The 24,316-nt window shown below is 40.2% G+C and overlaps 1 protein-coding gene across 2 annotated transcripts in view; it reads right to left on the bottom strand.

Annotated features, from left to right (window-relative positions):
• Positions 1-24,316, bottom strand: part of ANKFY1 (ankyrin repeat and FYVE domain containing 1) — a 77,283-nt gene that overhangs the window by 33,782 nt on the left and 19,185 nt on the right. The window contains exons 3-7 of one of the 2 annotated variants that reach the window (XM_082861515.1): positions 21,917-22,035; positions 10,969-11,104; positions 6,135-6,258; positions 4,848-4,997; positions 3,165-3,330 (exon numbers count right to left, since the gene is read on the bottom strand). In XM_082861515.1, coding sequence (XP_082717641.1) covers positions 3,165-3,330; positions 4,848-4,997; positions 6,135-6,258; positions 10,969-11,104; positions 21,917-22,035 — 695 coding nt within the window. Of the gene's footprint in view, positions 1-3,164; positions 3,331-4,847; positions 4,998-6,134; positions 6,259-10,876; positions 10,888-10,968; positions 11,105-21,916; positions 22,036-24,316 lie in introns of those variants that run through there. The other variant, XM_082861514.1, reaches the window with a different exon arrangement.

A 24,316-nucleotide genomic window follows, 5' to 3' on the forward strand; every position in this document is an offset into this window, starting at 1 on the left:
ATAAGGGTACAGATCAATGGTTGGATTCAGATGGATGGCATAATAAAAAAACTTTTTATATCTTAAGCCCTCTTGAAAAGAATCATAGGGCTTCCCTGATGGCGCAGTGGATGAGAGTCCGCCTGCCGATGCAGGGGACACAGGTTAGTGCCCTGGTCCGGGAAGATCCCACATGCCGCGGAGCGGCTGGGCCCGTGAGCCATGGCCGCTGAGCCTGCGCGTCCGGAGCCTGTGCTCCGCAACGGGAGAGGCCGCAACAGTGAGAGGCCTGCGTACCGCAAAAAAATAAAAATAAAAAAATAATCATAGCTTTTAGATTAGATTTACTTTATTCATAAGCGCCGAAGTGTTTTTTTTTTTTTAACTTACACATATATACATACATACAGTATACGCACCCTACACAAAAAGTTATTTAGGAATTATTGGCAACTGAAAATTGATGATGTTTTACATTAACAGAAAGTCAGCCCATGGATATACAGCCTAGAGGAAATAGACAGCTGACATCGAAAAAGCAGAACAAAGGGAGGGAACAGAAAATGCCAAAAACACTATTTATAAAGGTTCTGTCAACAAGAAAACTTCTAATACATTTTAGAACGATTTCCATCAAAAACCGTTAAAACAAAAACTGTTTGGTGCTTAACAATTCCAATTACTTCATCACTTCACTCCCTGAAACTGCCAAGTAAATGTATAATGACTTGTCCACATAAAAACATTCCTAACAATGTAGTTAACGTTTAAAAAAAATCCACACACAATTTTTCTTTCAACAAAGCTCCCTGACCGGTTTCATTCAGGGACCAGGCAGTAACTTTCATTATTTAATTAACAAAAGCTGTATCTCATGCTGCTCCAGTTGGTGGCATCATCTGCAAACCTCCTACAAACAATTAGATAGGAGCATGCTGCTTAAGAGACCCACTGATTGATGTTGATCATCAAGGAAAATAAGCACAAGAAGATTGTTTTAAAAAGCAAGGATTCATCTTCTTGCCCAGATCCAGCTAATCAGAGGAGATGGCATCCCTCTGGTCACATGTATATCTCCTGTGGACTCACTCACAGATGCACTCTCGATACAAACTGATGGGTACACTTGGTTATTAGGATGATTAGTGAGTCTTCTGGTTAGAGATTCTAATGTGTGTCCACAACCAGACCTAAACCTCATATATTAAGGATCTTCACTCAGATTACAATGAACTTAAAGTAAGGTTAACAGTTAAATTTCAGGTATATTACTCAATTTAATCATTTGGGCAGGTCAACGGACTGACAGCTCAAGGTGAAGAAGGAAAAGGTGAAAAAAATTCCTACAGAAATTGAAGCTGGTCGTGGCACTGCAACACAGGGGCGAGGTAAGAGCTGCAGGCTGACCCTACCACATGGTAGTCACTGGGCTAGGTGTGCTACTAACCTGTCTCTCAACAACCAGTAAAGCAGGTTCCTCACCTTACAGGTGAGGAAAAGGAGACTCAAGAATGGTTAAGTGACTTGTCCAAGGCCACAGAGTAAGTGGATGAGCCAGGATTCCCAGCTTGGTACATCCAGGCTCCAATGCCAATACTCCGTGCTCCACACCAGGCCACACTGCCACGTTCAACAATCAAGTTTACCATGCCCACACTGCAGCCCACATGCTTGCAAGCAACTAATAAATTCAGAGCAGAAGATTAAATCATCTGCAAATAAGCACCATAAATGCACCACCAATTCTTGGCAATTCTTGTAACTAAGCAATCATCAAAATATTTAATAACTCATCAAAGATGTTTTTTCATCATACATAAGAATTTAAGTCCTTAAGAGGAAAGAGACATAATTCTGAGATTGTTTTTTTAGTAACAAGTTTATTTGTTTCCAAAATAAACATTTCAGACACTAAACAGTATGGGAAAGAATAGTTCCTGATGTGGTGGAAACTTTCCCCACTGAACACACACCCAGTGCTCAGCACCCAATGGCTTTGCACAGTGTGGAGTGATGCTTGGGAAAAACGCATCTGCTCTTGACACTGACATACTCTAAGGATTTCCTTCCCAATGATGAACAAAATTTTCCTCTCCATCAGCCAGCATGCTTAACACTCTAACGCATGACTTAGAGGGATATTTATATTAAAGCCTATGCCCAAAAAGGGCAAAGCCACAGCTGCAACAGGACCTTATTTGAAGTAACTACATTCCACCAACTAGGAGCAACTTGTGAATGGTAAAAATGTGGCAGAGATAGTAACAGTATAATACTGCACAACTGGAACGTTAAACATACATGATTAAGATATGGGGAAACCATTACACGTATTCTGTTTTTGATGTCCACATGTAAACAAAAAAGTGGCCACAGCCAAGTACTTCAATCAAGTCATCTATCCCCCTACAAAATGAAGGCTTTGAGACATTTGAAAGGTTTCTTTCCATACTGGAACTCTACCCCTATATAGCTTTTCACTCTGTCAAAAAAATAACTACTGCAAAGTAGAGTCAGGCAGGATCCATTTGGGACTTAAGAATTATTAAGGCCATGGGAAAAACAAAAGACTAGTACTTGTTTCCCTTTAATTCAATAAGGTGAAAATGCTTTGATCGTAATTCTATCACTTACATAGCTTCCCACTACTAATGACAATGTACTCAAACACAGCTACAATTTCAAATAACTTCTCAAGAACAAAATGAAACTTTATCACTTTGTCATGATCTATGAGAAGTCTATTCTGTAAAAGTGAAAACTCTGAATCCAAGAATATGTTTAAATATTCGTGTTCTTGATACTTTCCCTCTCTTACAGTAACTGATACAAGTAAAGTCTTCCTAGCACAATTTCTGGAGAAACTGATGTATTGAATAAGCAAATAACACATCAATTGCTTACAAGTAAAAGGTACTTTTTCTATAAGTACCATCTTTCTAGCCTTCTTCTGGGGCTCCTGCTGACACTCTGAAGAGCCTAACCAACAAGACATAAGGCAATAGCTCTTCCTTCTCTCTTCTGACCCACTGATCACAAATTCTAAATCATGTAGCCTGCAAGTACAGACTCAAGAAGGCTTTGAGATTCTGTGGAACAGGAACAGGGTCAGAGAGTCTTCAAAAGTTACCTGGATAAAGGTAAAATTGCCCACTGCAGAAAATATAAATTACGCTTCTTCCTACCTCTTTGGATGCCTTTATGTAACAAGCTCCAGCCATTCTTGTCCACCATGTCCACGTCAGCTTTGTGACTAACCAGAGTGGTGGCGATACTCTCTAGTCGTCGTGAAAGGGCTAGATCTAAAGCAAGATCTCCGTTATGATCCAACTCATTCAGCTTCCCAGGGAGCTGCACAGAGAAATTTGTAAATCAGCACCCATCCAATAGAGAATACAACTAAATCTCTCACACCTTGACTCTTAAAAATCATCTCACACAAATGTCAAATTTTAGTCCTATAACTTACTATATCTTACTCTCCAAATTCAACTGAATTCACAAACTTCTCTCAGGCCTCCTCAGGACTCATGCCTTTCAGGGAGCCCAGGACTAACGGGGATCACAGAGCAGGTGCAAACACCATGGAAGACAGTACAAGGGGGAAATGCAGACAATGCTGTAGGAACACAAGTGTCAGGACAGAGGTTCAGAGAGCCTGATGGGAAACAGCTCACATTTTCACAAAAGACTGTGGCTTAACTATCTAATTCCTCCTAGCAGTTTAATGCCTCCCCCACACCCTGGACACCCAGGATAAAACATACGACACAGCCATCCGTCAAGAGCAGCTACATTTCTTCTAAGGCGGTGCAGTAAGCAGAACGACAGCCCCAAAGATGTCCACGTCCTAACCCCCCGAACCTGTGACTATGTCACCTCACACAATGAAAGGCACTTGGCAGATGTGATTACGGTTGAGGACCCTGAGATGGGGACAGTGTCCCTGGACTATCCAGGAGGGCCCAATCTATCTAATCCCATGAGTCCTTAAAAGTGAAAGAGGGAAGCAGAAGAGTAGGTCAGGCAGTTGTGACACGAGAAAGACTTGATTTGCCACTATTGGCTTTGAAGACAGAGGAAGGGGGCCACAGGCTAAGGAAATGTGGTGGCCTCTAGAAGCTGAGAATGGCCCTGACTCAGCTGATAGCCAGAAGAAAATGGGGACGTTGGTCCTATAATCACAAGGAACTGAATTCTGCCAACAACCCAAACAAGCAGGCTTCCCTAGAGCCTCCAGAAAGGAACACAGCCTGCCAACACCCTGACTTCTAGATGGGTGATGCCTGTACTGGACTTCCAAGCTACAAAACTATAAGATAATAAATTTGTGTTGTTTTAAGCCACTAGGTTTGTGGTAATTTCTTACAGTAGCAAAAGAAAAACTAAAGCAGATTTTGGTACCTGGAAGTTAAGTACTGCTGTAACAACTATCTAAAAATGTGGACGTGTCTTTGGAAGTGGGCAATGGGCAGAGGCTGGAAGAATATTGAGAAGCATGATAGGATAAGCTCAGACTGCCTTGGACAAACTACTAGTAGAAATATGTACATTAAAGACTGTGCCAGATGGGCTTCCCTGGTGGCGCAGTGGTTGAGAGTCCACCTGCCGATGCAGGGGACACGGGTTCGTGCCCCGGTCCGGGAGGATCCCACATGCCGTGGAGCGGCTGGGCTCGTGAGCCATGGCCGCTGAGCCTGCGCATCCGGAGCCTGTGCTCCGCAACGGGAGAGGCCACAACAGTGAGAGGCCTGCGTACCACAAAAAAAAAAAAAAAAAAAAAGACTGTGCCAGCAATGGCTCAGAGAAAGTGAGGAGCACTGTAGAGAAGAACAAGAGAAGTATAGTTTGGGGAAAAGGTATAGTACCTGTGAATCCATTTCAATTAGATAAAGGAAGACCACATCTTCTCTCTCCACTTTGATAGCTTTATGTAATGGGTACTCAGTCTTGGACTTGATCATTTTGTATAACAACTGAGCACTCATGCTGCTGAAGTCCTCCTTTCGTAAGTCATCCTAAGGATTAAAAAGACAGTGAAAAGCAGAACAGATTCAACATATCAACAATAACGACAACTGACATTTCTTAAGAAGCCCTTGGAATGTGTCTGGCCCTATTTTAAAGGGCTTAACATTTCCCAACTCATTTAATCCTCACGAAAACCCTATGAGGTAGGTACTATTATTATCCCCATTCACAGATGAAGAAAGTAAAGCATAAAGAGGCTAATTAGTGTGCCCAGCTCGCACAATGAGTGAACGGCCAAGCCGGGATCTGGAGCCCAGAGGCCCACCTGCCGAGCGAGGACTCTTCACCACAGCACTGCCCTGCCTCTGGGTGAGACGGTAAAGCACAGGCGACACGGACACTCCACAAGGACGAAGTCATAAGGAGCCCTCCCCGTGAGAACAGAGTCCTCCCCTTCAACCCCACACAGGAGACAGGTACAGAATTAGTCAGAACTTCCACAAACAACTCAGTCCACTGAGTCACCATCGCTCTCTACTGTTGCAGATCTCTAAGTTTCTACCTACTTTAGCAGAAAGGTTACCGTTCCTGTTTCAATTCTTTAAAATCCAATTCTTTAAGACACTTTTTCTCATAATGCTGTTGAGTACCGAACAATTTGCAGAAACTAGGTTATAAACATAGCCCTAGCCATGATTTTCTGAAAAACGCAAAACAGACAACAACAAAGAAATGCAAGACCTGTCTTTATGATGAAAGCTACCTAAGAAGGGCATATGTAAATTTAACAACACCCTCCGCACGACGAGAAGGCAGGGAAATCCCGGAAGGGGTGCTGCCGAGCACGAGCACGGCAGGCCTGCTGGCCCTACAGCAGCACCCGCTCCCGGGGCTCAGCTGCCACTCCTGCAGATGGAGGGTAAAGCAGGCCTGTGTCCCTCCGTTCCAAGCCTGCTTCTTGACCTGAGCTATCTTCTGCTCCTCTACTCCGAAATCAGAATTATGAGAATTTTAGAGCCCAAAGGAATCTCACAGATCATCTAGTGCGACTACTTAGCCTTCAATTTTGTTATAAGAGGAAGTGAGGGGCCAGAGAGGTATCTTTCTATGGAACCAGGTCCCAAGCCCCAGTCTTCTGACTTCCAGTGAAGGTGCTTCTCCACACCTCTCAGTCTCACACTCACCCAATGACTTGCAATAATTTCTGCACAGTAGTTCATCAGCGTGCTGGCATTCAGCTCCTCCGCAGTCTGATAGAAGCGGATACAGTTCCTGACATTCACCAGGGACATCACACCCTTCTCACACCTACGAGACAATTTTAATGATCAACAGTATTATTAGGACCAATTTATTCATAAACAAACAAACCAAAGCAATAATCTGTGTACTGCCTGGCCATGTCCAATAGCACTAAAGCCTAAGGTTTAAGCAAAGCAGCTACGAATGAATTGTAGCTGAGTTACTATATATATATATAAATTTTTTTTTTTTTTTTTTTTTGCGGTACGCGGGCCTCTCACTTTTGTGGCCTCTCCCGTTGAGGAGCACAGGCTCCGGACGCGCAGGCTCAGTGGCCATGGCTCACGGGCCCAGCCGCTCTGCAGCATGTGGGATCTTCCCGGACCGGGGCACGAACCCGTGTCCCCTGCATCGGCAGGCGGACTCTCAACCACTGCGCCACCAGGGAAGCCCACTGTATTTTATAAGTCCTAGAATTTCATTATTATATTGCTCATTCTGGTCAGAACCAAAATAATCTGTAAATAAATATGTTAAGCTTAACCCCCCAACTGCCTTGAAAGTAATCACGTGAAACTCAGTAATCACACCACACAGGCAACTGTAATATCAAACACGCAATGCATCAAATTCAGTCCTTTGATGTTTAATTGTATGGGACACGTTTGCAGTTCCCACAAGCATAACTCTGTCACGCAACCAGTGTGGCTTAGAAATCACTTCAAATATGAGGCTCTATGCCTCAATAAATGGACACCTCCTTAAAAGTCTTCCCCAAATGGTGATCTATATGGTATGAGAATTATAACTCAATAAAGCTGATTTTAGAAAGCCCACTTTAAAAATCTATCATGTAAAGAAACAATTGAGTTAAGAGTCAAACTATAGTACACCAGACAGAGAAGAACTGGCTACAACGGATGTCCCATAGAGCCTGGTAACAACATGACAACAACAACAGCAACAATAACAAGACTCTCACAATCACTAAGAGAGCCCCAACTACGTCAGGGAAGAGAGGGCTGCACGCAGGCCTCTGGCAGCACAAAGCAGGCACACGCATGTCCTAGACTAGAAGATGTAGCACTGGGAAGGCCCACACTTCCAATGCCCCAGAATTCCTGGAAACCTTGGTGGGTCTCCACAGCACAGGGCCCGGGGGAAGGAGGCAGGTGACACGGCCCTCCCATCTCCTTTGCCTGAACATCTCCCTACAATTCAGGTTCACCTCCAAGGGCAGTCGAGAGGCCTAATGTGGCATCAGGTATTCCCTGACACCCCACCGCTGCTTCTGTCCCCAGCTCCCACAAAAACCATGTTCTGATCACAAGGGCAGCATACAGTGCTGAACGCAAAGTGAACCATGAGGTGAGAAAGACCTGAGTTGAGGCCCACGGAATTTGAGGGGCCAAACTACACAAACTCCCTGTGACCCCACCTCCTCCCCTGTGAGACATTACTCTATCTCAGAGGTTTAGGGGATCTCTATGTGTTTTCCAAGATAAAGGAAAACTATGTAAGCCTTGCACAGTCTGAGGTACATAGGAGGTATGCTTGCTTGAAAGCTGAGGTCCTTCTCAAGGAAGCTGCATAATTTAATAACTAATAAGAATGGGTTTCAGTACTACTATAAGTAAGAATAACTGATTGGCTAGCGGATAACTCCCAATTCTAACAGGTGAGGTTTGGATACCAAGTGGAGAGTGGGAGATGAGGGAGGAGAGGAGGAAAGTCATGAGAAAGACCTGGGAGGAAGGGGGAACAGACTTTCTAAACCTCACAAATGAGACCTTAGGCTAGGAGCAAGAATAATCGTGGAGTCATTTCTCCATCTGGCAGTAAATGCAGGTACCCATTTTATTCCAAGACCTGTGCTTAAGTGCTTTGTTTTTAAGCTACACAGCTTGGTGTGAAGAAGCATCTCCCCCAGGGCACTTTTAACTCAAATTGTCACAATATCTAAATAAGTTACTATAATAATGAATAACAATGTTCTATTTCTGAGCCTCTGCTGTCTGTACCACTAGTTTCCCCAAACTATTAGCAGACTGACAGCAATGTCTGAAGTTATTCTGACCCAGGCTATGAAATCAGAGCATTCCAGGAGAAAAGTCCTCTTTTCAGGTATGTGAAACTTTTACCACTTTTACAATGACAAATATCCTAATGTCCTAAAACATGGTGTGATCTCAGGGAGTACTGACTTTACAAAGCATTTTTACAGACAAATGCTGAGAGTCTGAAAATTCTATTCCCCTCCTTACTACTGCCAAAATACACTCTATCAAGATACTCAACTATGTTTCATGAAGACAGATGTTTTGTTACAACTGGCAGACACCTCATTTTCACTAAATCCTGGGATCCCCAGAGTGCCATTCACTATTTGGATAGCCTATAAATAGTAACTGACATGATTTACACAACTGAAGAACATGTAATTATATCTAAAAACTCAGATTCTCAGTTCATATCTTCTCTTTGAAAAGTAGCAAGGCAGACTAACTTTCCTCTAAAGGGATTTTGTTGCTGTTAATATACGTTTTTAATTTTAGAGTGCAAAAAGGACACAGATGCACAAAAATGATAAACCTAATTTTTAAAGTACAAAGTCAAGCATATACTCAAGCGTCCCACAAACTCCTGTCTAGTTTTTTATCAATCCCGTGTATGAACATAAGGCAGAAAAATTACTGAAAGAATGAACAGCAAAAGGTTAACAGTGGTTGAATTAAAGACGATTTACTTTTTTTCTTTATATCATTCTATACTTTCTAAATACCATGAACTGAATACGTAGTTAATAATCAGGAAAAAATTATACAAACTGTCAGTTGTTAGCATACACCATTAATTCTCTCCTTTTTTAAGAGTATTTTCCTGATAATGCTTATGCCCAAAACCTCCTTTTCATCAAACTGGTGATAGCACTCCCAAACCACCAAGGCCCCTACATTACAAAAATGATCAACACCCGCTTCACAGTTAACTGCACACATTTGTGTTGGGGCCCTTTCACTTACTATTTCAAATGTGTAATTTCTCCTGCAGACAGCAGGGGGCGCTCTGTGACCTTTCAAAAGCCAACAATTGAACCCGCTACTGGGTCTCTTCCATCCCAGCCCTTAACAAAGCCATGACAGGTAAATTTAATGCCCACATCCAACAATACAACATTGAGCATCTGGTCATGTTGACAGTTATGAAGCCTAATCAGTCAATAAACAACAAACATTCTAATTAAAGAATCCATTACACAGATTACAATTATCTAAACTACTCCAAACTGCAGGGCACTTTTTTTTTTTTTTTTTGCAGGGCACTTTTTTTTTTTTTTTTTGCAGGGCACTTTTATCAAAGCAATTTAATTTACAAGCAAGTTTGACAAGGTCAATGGGAAGAAGCTCAGGAAATCTGCGGGGGGAAAAGTAGATATAAATCACACTCAATCTAATTAAAATTATTCTCATTTCACTCTCAGATGATTCAAAAACTCACCCAAAGAAAGGCCCTGACCGTAAAGTTATCTTTGCTAACCTAATACTGTATGTACCTATAAACCTTAGACCTGCTTGTTTGATTTTTTTTTTTTACTTATTGGATTTAGGTATTAAAATGCACTCAAGCCCACATCAATCACAGACAGTCAGGAGTAACCTGTGTACTTGTCTCACGTGGGGCCCAGTGGGCCATCTCAGGGGAAACATCAGCCTCATAAAGAAAACAGAACAAGCAGCTCTAGTAGCAAGGTCTCTCTTGACTCACTGAGGGCAACACAACAAGTGGAATGCCTCTTGATAGCTGAAACTACCTCTCCACCTCTCCACTCCCAGGAAAAAAGCCATTCCTTCACGCATGCAGAATACAAAAGATTACTAAGTGACATAAAAAGACGCTCCGTCTACCAAGCTGACTACCAAGGGCCATATCTCCAACAAAAACTAAAGGGCATTTTGCTTAATATCGTCTGGTGAATGTTTTGTTTTCTGTTGTTATAAAGGCCAACTCGGGAGAGCAACAGAGAAAATGCAATATAAAAAACATAGGAGAGGGCTTCCCTGGTGGCGCAGTGGTCGGGAGTCCACCTGCTGATGCAGGGGACACGGGTTCGTGCCCCGGTCCGGGAAGATCCCGCATGCCGCGGAGCGGCTGGGCCCGTGAGCCATGGCCGCTGAGCCTCCGCGTCCGGAGCCTGTGCTCCGCAGCGGGAGAGGCCACAGCAGTGAAAGGCCCACGTACCGCAAAAAAAAAAAAAAAAAACACAAAACATAGGAGGCTATCTCCTTGGAACCTAAAAAGCAGTTAACAAATGAAGTGAGACCTCAGAAACACTATGAAACTTACTGAAGCAGATTCTCATGTACTAATTTAGTCATTAATGTGTTTCTAACAAGAGAATATGACCAAGAACTCCTTCTAAGTAGATATATCAGAAAGTAGAATAAAATGTCAAAAGGAAATGGTATAGGAGGGAAAGTTGAGGCGTTGGACATTGGATTATATTATTTCATATTCAGTTCATCAGTTCACACAGCTATGTAATCTCAGGTAATAAACCAGTGAAAGAACAGAGAATACCTAAAAGCTTTGGCAAAATTTAGCTTACAAGATAACACAAAGCAAGGGAGATAAAATTCTCTCCCCACTACTGCGTTTAAAAGAACACCTTGCAAAAGTTATTTACATTAGCAGAAGCAGCTGTTTTCCCAGAGCTTGGCATAATTAAAGCTCAGCCACCACCATCTGAGGTGCTTGAATATATCTGCTGTGACTTGCCTCTCCCTAAGGAGCTGTAGCTGAAACCGATTAGCTAGTTTCATCAGCTCAGTCAGGAACACATCATCTTCTCTGAACTCCAACTCATCCGTATAGATCCAGCGAAGCATTGTCATGGTCACCTCAGGGTTAGCATCTGGTTAAAGAAAGGAAGTAGAAAAACTTTGAAAACAAAGCACAGATGACATATTCAGGCCTTCTCGAGGACCCCTAAAAGTTGAGGATAATAAACTAAATTCTGGTAGACCCCACTCAAAGAAATATCACACAGCCATTAAAAATGGTAATTAAGCATTTTGGGTACCATCTGACTACTCCAGAAAAGTGTTAAAAATTCTGCACGGGGCAGCAGGTGGGGAAAATGAACCTATTAAAGATATAAGTCAGGGCTTCCCTGGTGGCGCAGTGATTGAGGGTCCGCCTGCCGATGCAGGGGACGCGGGTTCGTGCCCCTGTCCGGGAAGATCCCACATGCCGCGGAGCGGCTGGGACCGTGAGCCAAGGCCACTGGGCCTGCACGTCCGGAGCCTATGCTCTGCGACGGGAGAGGCCACAGCGGTGAGAGACCCGCGTACGGAAAAAAAAAAAGATATAAGTCAAATAAACTGGGGGAAACTATTTTAAACATATGGCAAAGAGTTTACATTCTAATAAAAAGATCTTACAAATAAAAATGAGAAGATGGACACTCAAGGGAAATATCAGCAATGGATATAAACAGGTAATTCACAAAGAAATAAAATGGCCAATAAACCTTACTGATAATTAAATATAAACTTAAACTAGAATACTTTTTTTGTTTCTCAGACTAGCAAAGATTCTTAGAAGTGCATAACATTTTGTTTTTCCTTTGGCTGTGCTGCAGTGGAAGAGCAGAGTCTTAACCACTGGACTGCCAGGGAAGTGCATAACCTTTGACACAGCAATCATACATGTAGATTATTATCCTAAGAAAATAACTAAGCAAATACAGAGAAACATAAGATAGTCAATGCAGTATTATTTTTAATAATGAAAAACTGGAGCAAAACTCTTAAGAGAACTAATTAAATAAATTAGAGTATAAACTGGAAAATGTTGCATCAATTAAAATTATTTAGATCTATATTCAACATAAAAAGATATTCACTACATAGCAAGTAAAAAAAACTACATAACTAAAAATACATGTATTAAATGATCTCACTTTTGTTAGATATATTTGTCTGTGTATATATGTGTGTGTATACACACACACACACACACACACACACACACACACACACATAGTTTTGTGTCTGTCTTCCACCCAAGTACTAACCAAGTCCGACCCTACTTAACTTCCAAGATCAGACAAAATCGAAGACATTCTGGGTGGTATGACCACAGAAAGACTGTCCACCTGTCTGTCTGTCTATCTATTGAGAGACTGGAAAGATACACACTAAAAGTATTGACCTGGAGGAATTTGTAACTAATTTTTCTTTTAGCTTCTTTTCTCCCTGATTTTTATTTAATGAACATACATTACTTGTGTAGTTTTTTAAGTTAAAATGCTTTACAGCAACTCGGGGAAATGCTTGGGATGAAAATCATAATGTAAAATATCTAAATTATGATTTCAACTAAAATCAACTCTTGGTTAATCAGGAGGTCAGTGATGGTCAGAGGATCACTCAAAAAATCATGGTCTACACACCAATAGTTCTCAACTGTGGGCCTGGGCTAACAGGATCAGCATCATCTGGGAAAGTGTGAGAAAGTCTTATTATCAGGCCCACCCTGATCTATTGAGTCAGAAACTATAAAAGTGGGGCCCAGCATTTGTGTTTTAACAAGTCCTTCATGTGACTTTGATGCTTGCTAAGGTTTAAGAAACTATACTCAATTCTTGATTACCTAGGAAAGGTGGAACATGCAACAGGAACATCCCATTAACTTAGTAATTAGGCAACAACTGAATGGTTCTTACTAACCCCTCTCTTCCAACTCTAGTGGGGAGGAGAGGGTTGAAGACAGTAATGTCAAGTGAGTGAAACTGAAGACCTCTGATTAACTTGCAACCACATTAATTCACCATCACCCCCTTAAGTAGCCAGATAGTAAAAGGAGGAAAAAAAAAGGTGTAATTGGCAGGGAAAAAAACAGTGAAAAATAATGCATCAAAATGCTAACAGTGATTAGGTTAAGGTCTATTTTTTTTTCTTTTCTCTCTTACCTGCAAATGTAGTAATAATACTTTTGTAAATGTCTTAAGAGAGAGAAAAACATTTTAAAATCAGATGAAAATCTAATTTGATTTCTTTAAACAATTTACTTGAAGAAGTACTTCAACTAAGCTGTCTAAGGTATACAAAGTAGATCTTGAAACAGTGAAATTCTAAGCTAGCTTTGTAAACTGGGTTTAATGCCTCAGTAGTCTCTTAATGAAAACAAAAAATATGTAGGCCATGCAATTTGTCCAGAGTCACCAAAAATGCCAAAACTGTGTACAGGCAGACCTCATTTTATTACACTTCACATTATCTCACTTTGCAGATAGTGTTTTTTCACAAATTGAAGGTTTATGGTAACCCTGTGTTATCAGATGATGGTTAGAAATTTTTAGCCATAAGGTATTTTTAAATTAAGGTATGTACATTGTTTTTTTAGACATAATGGCAATGCACACTTAATAGGCTATGTGTAAACATAGCATTTACATGCACTGGGAAAACAAAAAATTCATGTGACTCACTTTGTTACAATTTTTGCTCTTGATGGCAGTCGTCTGGGACTGAACCTGCAATATCTCCGAGGTCTGCCCGTACACCACTACTTGGCTCATACAGCCTTATCTTGGAAAGATAGCTTATTCCTAATGATGAGAGCATCCCCAACACCACAACCCTCAAATATCTTCTCTGTGGTAGTTTAATTAATTTTGTTTTAAAATTTGGCTGGTTTCCTTTAATAACTCTTACCCCAATTGTCCAAACAAATAAATTTGACCTGTACGGTTGATAAACCAAAATCTAGTTTTCTTAAAAACCACATCAGCAGGGACGTCCTGGAAGTCCTCAAAATTTCAAATAAAATAAGATCCAAGTGATCGCCAAACTTTCCCACTCCTGCCTTGACTCTTCCCTTAATCTCCAAAATAAACTGAGAATAGATCCATTTTGAGACTCAAACTAAGCAGCCCGTGGTATAAGGTGAGAGAAGGCAGAGAACAATGAACCAGAAGGGTATGTGCTTCCAACTGTGTACTTTTAGGCAAGCGATTCAGTCTATCTGCTTCCAATCTACGTAAGCAAGTGGCTATAAAAGTCAGATGACCCCATAAACCAGAAATTACCTTTAAAAAGATTAGACTCTGAGAAGTGAAACCAGTTGGCATCCATGACTTGCCTGGTATATCTGCTGCTAGAAGCCGTCACCCCCCTCATCAGGCCCAGCGCAGAAGCTGGTAAAAATCTGTGACTGCAAGGATGAAAAGAAGGTAACACCTAACCTTCCGACTTCACTGTAGTCCACGATGCATATAGTCACGCTTTGGAAAACTTGAAATCTTCTTTTGGAGAACTTGAAATTTTCTGTGACCTAGTTGGGTTTTTTTTTTTTGTCTGATTTCAGATAAATGTTTTATAAGACATTTGGAAAGAATGGGAATAAACTTATCTGTATGCAAGTAGCCATTAAATGAAGCATACTGAAGAAATTAATTTTGTTACTTAAATCCTCCATTCAGTCTGTCAAATCTGAGAAAAGTGTTTTGAATCTCCTACTGTGACTCTGGTTTGTCTTTGAGTTTCCAACTATTTTTTTCTTCATGCACTTTACAAAAAGTTTTTAGCTCATAAAATTTAAAAATCACGATAGACTGTATCTTTTTTTTTTTTTTTTTGCCACACCGCAGGACTTGCAGGATCTTAGTTCCCCACCAGGGATTGAACCCGGGCCCCAGCAGTGAAAGCGCCGAGTCCTAACCACTGGACCACCAGGGAATTCCCATAGACTGCATCTTTTGTCAGTATAAACATCCTCTTTAGTCAGTTTAAGGATGTACCCTTAAATATAAATTCTTGGAAATAAAAATAAACCCCATATTGTACTTCAAAATAATCCCAGTGTCAAAAAGGAATAAAAGTATAGAGGGTCTAGTTCTGTTATGGCAGTGTGACAACCCATGCTATTGTAACTGATTATAGCTAAAAACTGTAGACAGTGTACCAAAAACAGCTACCAGAGGATTCTGAAAGTAAACAAAAGCATCTGAATTGTAGGGGGAGGCAAACCTTGGAAGAAGCAATTGCACTGGACAAGCTTCTCCATTGTTTTTTTTCCCTTTATGGCTTTGTCCTGAGGGTAGACCTGTCCAGGAGGAACACTGCCGTAGTGACCACGAGGATGCCAATAAAAACTCCACCTTTCTGGTCAGATGAACCAGGAAAAGGAGCCCCCAGGGCACTGAAGGGTCAGGGGAGAGTCCCAGAGTGAAGAGAACCAGAGAAGGAGATCTCCTAATTCTGTGTACAAGCCACACAGGCCTCAGGCTCACCTCTAAGCCACTGATGCACGGAACAGTCCTAGCCCAGCTTTAAGAACTGAAGTGATATTTGAACCACCACCCACAGAAGGTGAAACAGAAGCTGCAGTTTGCACCTAAGGAGCCTTAGCATTTTCCAGAGGATGACACAGGACCAAAGTCTACACAACATAATGGCAATGTCCAGGATACAATTCAAAATCATTTGATAAAGGAAAACATTTGGAAAATATGACCGTTTTTCAAGGGAAAAGATAACCAACAGATGGTAACGTCAAGATGACCCAGATACTGAACTTATGAAAGACTTGAAGACATCTAGTATAACTGTGCTCCAGAAGGTAAAGGGAAACACACTTGAAATTAAAAGAAAAATTTTCAGCATATAAATTATAAGAAATAGAAATTATAGAAATGAAAAATATGATATGTATAATAAAAACATACTCAGTGGGCTCAAGAGCAGAATGAAAACAGCAGTGCAAAGTCAGTAAACCTGAAGATAGATCAGTAGAATTTATCCTATCTGAAGAACAGAAAAAAAAAAAAAGGTTGGGAGGAAAAAAAAAAGAGAGAGCCTCAAAGAGACCTGTTGGATAGTAACAAAGGGTCTAGTACTGGAGTCTCAGAAAGAAAGAGATCAAGGAAGAAAAATAATGAAGAAATGATGGTCCTTTCCTAATTTGGTGACAGACCTAAATTTTTAGATTCAAGATCAGAGTACCCTAAACAAGAAGAAAATCATATCTAGATACATCATCAGCAAACTACTGCAAACTAAACATAACGAACAAGTCTTTACCACTTAACATCCGGTAGAATAGCCTCTATCAAAACAAAACAAAACACAGTAAACAACAAGTATTGGTGAGGATGTGGAGAAATTGGAACCCTTGTGCACTGTTGGGGGAAATGTAAAATGGTGCAGACCATATAGAAAACAGTTCCTCGAAAATTTAAAATAAAACTACTATATGATCCAGCAATCCCACTTCTGGGTATGTACCCAAGAGAACTGAAAGCAGGCTCCTGAAGAGAGATTTGTACACCAATATTCACTGCAACATTATTTACACTAGCCAATAGATGGAAGCATATATTGCTCAATATGTAGATGACCATATATTCCTCATCTATAAGAGGGAATAAACAATAGTACTTACCTCAAAGTGTTACTCTAAAGATAAATGAGTTAATACCTGTAAACTACCACCACATGTTAACTGCTATACAAAAATTTCCTATGATTATTATTAAAACAGACTATTTTAAACCAACACACAGACAAATTTAGCATAAACAGAGATTAGAGAGAAAAACACAAAAGCCACGTTAGGGCTGAGTAAGGGGACATAACACAGATTATCTGAAGCTCTAAGAGAATCTCTGGGAGGGGGTCTCAGCTGTTAGCAGGAGGCCACAAGGCTGTTTTGAGTGTCCTCATGACACAGCAGCTAACTTCTTCCAAAGTGAGCAATCCAAAAGACAGAGCAAGGAAGAAGTCACAATGCCTTCAAAGAACCTATCTCTGCAGTAACATGTTATCAATTACAAGCTCAGTCAGCCTATACTTAAGAGGAATGGAATCAGGATCCTCCTTTGAAGGGAGGAATAACAAATAATTTATGGACATATTTTAAACCACCATAGATATCTTCAAAATACTGAAACTGAACAACCTAGAACTAGCAGTTCACATGGTATCTAACAGATACCATTGTCCCTGTGAGTTTGCTGGAGCACCTTAGGGTGCCTGAGCACAGAGTCTGGGACCCTATGCTCCTTCCACTGCACAGTGCAATCTCCCAGGTCTGTGCTTTGGTGCATAGTTTTCCTAACTGGACTGAAAAGGAGGGAAGGAGGATGCTTTCTGTTTTTGGAATGGCTTGACAGGACGCAGGACACATTCCAGGAAAGCTGAATGACTCACCATAAACTCTCATGCCAGGGAACCATAAGATCTTTGCTGGAGGAAGCATGCAAGAAATTCTAGCTTCAAAACAGCCATTCTACAGCATTGGAACTGCTCAGTGTCAGCTGCTATTACTGAAGTGCTATAGAGAGGCTATAAACAAACCACTTAGCCTGAAGCAAACTGCTTTACTTCATAAAGAAGTTAAACATCGTGCATCAAGATTTGTTGTACTGTGTTGAGCTAACAGTTATATTCTTTCTCTTCCCAGTTGATCAGTCAGTATCTTTATAAACATCTTTATACTTAAAATAACCAATAAATAAAAAGCAAATTTATACTTTTGACCTTTATATTTTGAAACAATTTCAGACTTAACAAAACAGTTGTAGAGTTCCCGTATACCCTCTACCCATCTTCCCCTAATATTAGCATCTTACATAACCATAGCACAATTATTAAAACCAGGTGACTAGGACCGATACAATACTATTAACTAATTACAAACTTTGCCAATTATCCCAGTAATGTCCTTTTTATGGGCCAGAATCCAATTGAGGTACCACATTGCATTTCATTATCATGTCTCCTTAGTCTCCTCCAATCTCTAACAGTTCCTTAATCTTATCTTGTCTTTCATGACCTTAACATATTTGAGTAATACTGGCCAGTTATTCTGTGGAATGTTCCTCAATTTGGGTTAGTTTGATGCTTTCCCATAATTAGATTGAGGTCATGCATTTACGGCAAGAATCCTACAGAAGTGATTGTGCCTTTGTCACTGCATCATATCAAGCGCAAAATATTTTACTTTTTTTTTTTTTTTTTTTTGCGGTACGCGGGCCTCTCACTGTTGTGGCCTCTCCCATTGCAGAGCACAGGCTCCGTACGCACAGGCTCAGCGGCCACAGCTCACGGGCCCAGCCGCTCCACAGCACGTGGGATCCTCCCAGACCGGGGCACGAACCCGTGTCCTCTGCATCGGCAGGCGGACTCTCAACCACTGCGCCACCAGGGAAGCCCAATATTTTACTTTTTTGAACAAGGTATGATTTAAGAAAACTTTCATGTACCCAAATACATTTTAAACACTTGGTATATAATGCCTACTGTATCTTCATCAACATGTGCTAAAATTCTTATAACAATTAATAGAATTAAAGTTGTGCTTATTTTGAATTTTAAGAAATATCAGTTACACAAGAACCTCCAAAGAAAATGTGAGACTTAGGATGTCACTCTCTAAGAATGTAAGTTCCATACAAATACGAATTTAATTTTGTTCACTGCTATAACCCTAGTACCTTGAAAAGTGCCTGCCACTCAGCATTTGTGATATTAATGGACTAATTCTGAAGAAACAAAATACCAATAAATTCATAAAATGATTTTATTAAGTTCATGAGTGTGGAAAAGGTTCAACCATTTAAAACACAGCTTTTACGCTATTTATACACTTGTTTACAAGAGCCTATTTCCAATCTCCCTCAGGCGTGAGGCAGCCATGGGCAGTAGTGCTTCCAGGTATCGTATAACACACAGGCTTCTCAGGCAGTTTCAGTTGCTGCAAGCCCAGATTTAGGTAATCACACCCACGCCCACCCAGGCAACTCAGCAGGACTCTGCACAAGACACACAAACATGAACAGGTCCACAAATGCAACCACCTCCTTGGAACCCTTCAAAGATATGCTTCAAAGATAAACTTTATAAAGAAAAGTAAAGATGGGCTTCCCTGGTGGCGCAGTGGTTAAGAATCCGCCTGCCAATGCAGGGGACATGGGTTTGAGCCCTGGTCCGGGAAGATCCCACATGCCGCAGAGCAACTAAGCCCATGCACTACAACTACTGAGCCTGTGCTCCAGAGCCCGAGAGCCACAACTCCTGAAGCCCGGGCGCCTAGAGCCAGGGCGCCTAGAGCCTGTGCTCTGCAGCAAGAGAAGCCACCACAATGAGAAGCCCGCGCACCACAACGAAGAGTAGCCCCCGCTCGCCTCAACTAGAGAAAGCCCACTCGCAGCAAGGAAGACCCAAGGCAGCCAAAAGTAAATAAATAAAATTTTAAAACGCTTAAAAAAAAAAAAAAGAAAAGATACCATAAGCTCCACTACAGCTATCTTAGTAGATGCCTGATTTACCAAAGCCACCAGAAACATTGACTCTGCAGCCGCTCACTCCTGAAAGCAAACCTTGTAGCCCGGATCAAACCATGCTGATTATTTACAGCAGGAGGCATGTTCAGGGACATTTAAAGGCATTAACATTATACCTTCCTAAACTCTAGAAAATCTCCTGCTTCTCAGTGATCCAATCTTGTGGTCAGATAGTCACAGATAGTGTTAAAGCAGCTCTTAAATGTTCTAATGTACTAAAAAAGTAAAAGCAGAATTTTAAGTGCAACGTTTAATGCAATTTTGCAATTAATTAATTAATGCAATTTTCTGTGTTCTTACGTAATTTTGTTTGTTCTGGGGAGCAGTCATATTTTATTTTTCCCACTCATTCATTTTGGTTGTATGCAATATTTCACAGCTACATTTACCATGATAAACATTTACACTGTCTGAATTACCTATAACAGAATCAATCTGACAGAAGTCAAATGATGAGGTTAAAAAAAAAAAGTATGACTATTTTATAGCTCAGCTGTCTAACTGTTTTCTAAACCCTTCATACCCATTTATAATGTGACTGGCAATGTGCAAGAATACCAATTCCATGAGCCTCACAACTACTGGGATCATCAATTTTTTTTTTTTTTTTTTTTTTGTGGTACGCAAGCCTCTCACTGTTGTGGCCTTTCCTGTCGCGGGGCACATGCTCCCGACGCACAGGCCCAGCGGCCATGGCTCATGGGCCCAGCCGCTCCGCGGCATGTGGGATCTTCCCGGACCAGGGCACGAACCCGTGTCCCCTGCATTGGCAAGCGGACTCTCAACCACTGCGCCACCAGGGAAGCCCGGGATCATCAATTTTTGATACTGGAGGTTTCAAAAGGTGGTAACTTATTCTAAACTTTTTTCTAACAAAGTTGAATATTTTCAATATTTTATTATCTCTACTAGTCTTTGAAAACTACCTGTTCATGTAATCAAGATCCTATCATGCACTGTGAAGAACACCTCATGATTCAATGGGTTTTAAAAGTTATCCATAATTGTGTTATATGGGGTCAAAGATATAAGGCTTCAAAAGATTTTACTTTTAAAAAAGAAAAACTGTTCAGATTTCAATCATGTGGACTGGTGTCCTTCCAGTAAAGACCGTTTCCCAAGTAGATGTTTTAGTCATAGGCATGAATGCATATGCTCATGTATATGCATGTATAAATATTTGTGTGTTTACAGCTATGAATTACGGACCTCAGGTTAAATCCTAGAAATGATCATGAGACAGAGTTCACTCACAGTGGAAAAGCATCAGACAATTTACCCCCTAAATTCTTGAGATAAATGCTTATTTAACCTGTGCAACACTGCTCAGGTGTTAGCCACCTCTGACACGTTCCTTATCAGCCCAAGTCAGTCTCTTCTGTACCTTAGACATAAAGCCATTATACTACTGTATATACAGCCCTGGCCTTAAATGATTTGTTATCAGCCCATTTCCTCCAACAGAGTATGCACTCTGTATGGCAAGGATGGTGTTATAACCATCTCAGTGTTCCTAACACGACACATGGAAAACAGTACCTTCTGAATTGGCAAACCTTTTGAACAAAGACATAAATCAGACTTTCCACACAATCACTTCTGCAAGTAACGCATATCTTAATGCCTGGGTATGCTCCTTACCACATTATAATTCTCTTGATTATTAATATCAGAATTAAATTCAAAATTTGCTCTTTTTATTCTTTTTAAGCAGCTGTTAGGCAAGTACTAAGTGAAAATGCAATTTTGAAATCAACTTTTGAAAACGATGTTTTTAAGTTTACTTAACCACCATATTTACCCAAATTCTACACAACATACTGTGGCATAAAACAATTAAATAATAACATTAAACAGCTCAATGCACTTATTCAAATCCTAAAGACTGATGGTCATCCTTTGATGTTAAAGAAAGAATATTCTTATTCTTTGGAATAAATGTTACTTCTGAATTCAGTTCTTATAGACCAGGAAAAGTACTTTTGGCAGCTATGATTAAATTTTAAGCAACTGAACAGCAGCAGGACTTTTTCTTAGAGTGGAAGAAAAATTTTTCTCTACACATGCTCCCATATTTATAACATACTACTATATGAAAAGAGTTCCTGGATAAATATTCGTATTTTATAAATTCTAAGAATACTGTGAATCCTCAAATATTTATGATTTATCAGCCAGACATTAAACAGAAGTGTCCACAAAGTACAACCTACTGGTTCACTAATTATTTAACTAGTTTATTATGGTCACCATCAATTTGTAAGAAAAGTATTCTACGTTCACTAAACCACAAATATTTCAAAATTACACACCATAACCTTCTGCCAAGTGTTCTTGTGCTGGGAGTTTTGAGTCCCCAGCCCATCAGAGGCTCACCTGACAGGTCCAGCTCCTCGGTGGAAGACAAACTGGTCAGACTCCAGCTGTCACTGCGGGCCGCCAGGACAAACTTGTGAGCATTGATGTGCCTGCCCCCAACCTTTATCTTCAGATCACTGATGAAGAAAAATACCCACAGATATAAAATGTCATTATAACTAGGTGTAGCTAGGATTCACAGCTGATAAATATATGAGTATTGACTGATCAACATACATCTGCAAAAGAAAAAAAATCACAGCAGAATTATTTCTCTATGCTACCACTGAATTCTGATGGCTCATATTTACAATATGTTGCTAGACACGTTTTCTATTTCTAACTTCTAGCTTTAGTTCACGTGGGATGTTCTGCTTTCAAAGACATTCCCTAATGTCACCCACAAGATGGTGAACCTACAAGTTATCAATACACAGGATTATTAATATTCATATAAAGAGAAGAGGTTTTATGAAGGAAAAAAAATCAAGATTAATCATCAGGAGAGAGAGATAGAAAGATTAAAGATTGTGATGACAGCTCTGAGACTACAGTGCTGCAATGCTCCACACTATATTAATGCTCAAGCAAGGTTAAACCAAAAACCATGAACAAATTAGCTTTGACAAAGCAGTCAAGAATATGAAACCCAATATCTACACTCCTGTTCTCACCAGAATCATTCAGACCTATTATTGGCCATTTTTTACTCAACCATTTATAAAGAAATGGGATGAGAGGGCTTCCCTGGTGGCGCAGTGGTTGAGAGTCCGCCTGCCGATGCAGGGGACACGGGTTCGTGCCCCGGTCCGGGAAGATCCCACATGCCGCGGAGCGGCTGGGCCCGTGAGCCATGGCCGCTGAGCCTGCGCGTCCGGAGCCTGTGCTCCACAACGGGAGAGGCCACAACAGTGAGAGGCCCGCGTACCGCAAAAAAAAAAAAAAAAAAAAAAAAAAAAAGAAATGGGATGAGAGAAATCTTTTTTTCAAACATGTTTCCATATGTATGACTTACCACTACATGAAAAGAGCTTTCCAAATAGTTATTTATTTTTAACTCTGAAATGTCAAATGTCAAGGTGGGAAAGCATCTGGGCAGTTAACAAAAACCTAAGGGTGACCTACTGGGCTGACACAAGCATGTGCCAGATGGCAGCGCTGGCAGCAATCCACAGGCACGAATCAGCATCACCCTGCTTGTATCTGCATGTCTTTTTATTTTTATATTCCCGTTGAAAATAATTTGTTAGGCTGGAAAGGTTTCAGAAACTAAATTCAGAGAGAGGGAGAGAGGAAGGGGGGAAGGGGGAGAGAGAGAGAGAGAGAAAGGAAGGAAGGAAGGAAAGAAAGAAAGGGAGAGAGAGAAAGGGAGGGAGGGAGAGAGGAGAGAGAGAAAGAGAGAAAGAAAGAAAAAACTATTACATGAATTGACTCATCCACTTAAAAGGAGATGCAAACAGAATACTGCTTCTATATAACACTTGATGCAAAAACATTTTACCCCACAAAAGCACTGTCTAGAACATACTTTATAATTATGTAAGCATATCAATTCTACTTCTATTAAAGAACTAACCAAGTTGCAACTAATTATATTAGATCAAAAGAGTAATAGGGTACTTATTATTTCAAACTATTAGAAAATACTGTTAACACAAAACACTATCAATAAAGAATACAATTGATATTCTATTTTAAATGGAAGATAAAACTGTCTCATATCATATCCTATGATAAGGTTTAAAAATTATAATGAAAACAAAGCACAAATAATTTTTACACTCTAAATTTATTTGTAAAGTATTAAATTCTAATAATGTAAATAACAGTCACTGTTTACTGTTTCTGCCACAAACCTGACTTTAGCCACAAAATTATAAAAATGAATGTTTCTATAAAATTCCTACTATTATTCATGAATGTCAAGTCAAAACTTTTTCTTCTGTAGTCTTAACATCTCAAAAGGAAATAAATATAAGGATTTCACTAATCTCTAATAATAATAGTTTTTAAAAATATGATTCAAAAATGTAAAATTGGACAGGTCAAGTCTATGAGGACTCTGCAGAAACAATTAGGAGGCTAGCAATTTTTTAAAAATTTCATCCTAGTCAACTAAAGGCATTTCCTTTTAAAATATGGATGCTAGGATGTAACAACTGGAGAGGAAACATAAATAAAGAGCTTCTTGCTAGAGTGTCTCAATCAAACACTTTAATAGGAAAAATTATAAGCTTGTTTGCTAAAAGAATGGTAGTAAATAACTACATATAACCATCATTTTTAACTGTCTTATGGGACCAAAGCCTCCTCCTGAACTTAAGTAAGAATAAAAGAAATGCACCAATTTCTTCCACATCACTCAATTTAAAAATTTTAACACTGACTTCAGTTATTCCAATTACTGAAATACACATA

The sequence above is a fragment of the Leucopleurus acutus genome (assembly GCF_964270905.1).
Source record: "Leucopleurus acutus genome assembly, chromosome: 19".
NCBI classification, from domain to species: Eukaryota; Metazoa; Chordata; class Mammalia; order Artiodactyla; family Delphinidae; genus Leucopleurus; species Leucopleurus acutus.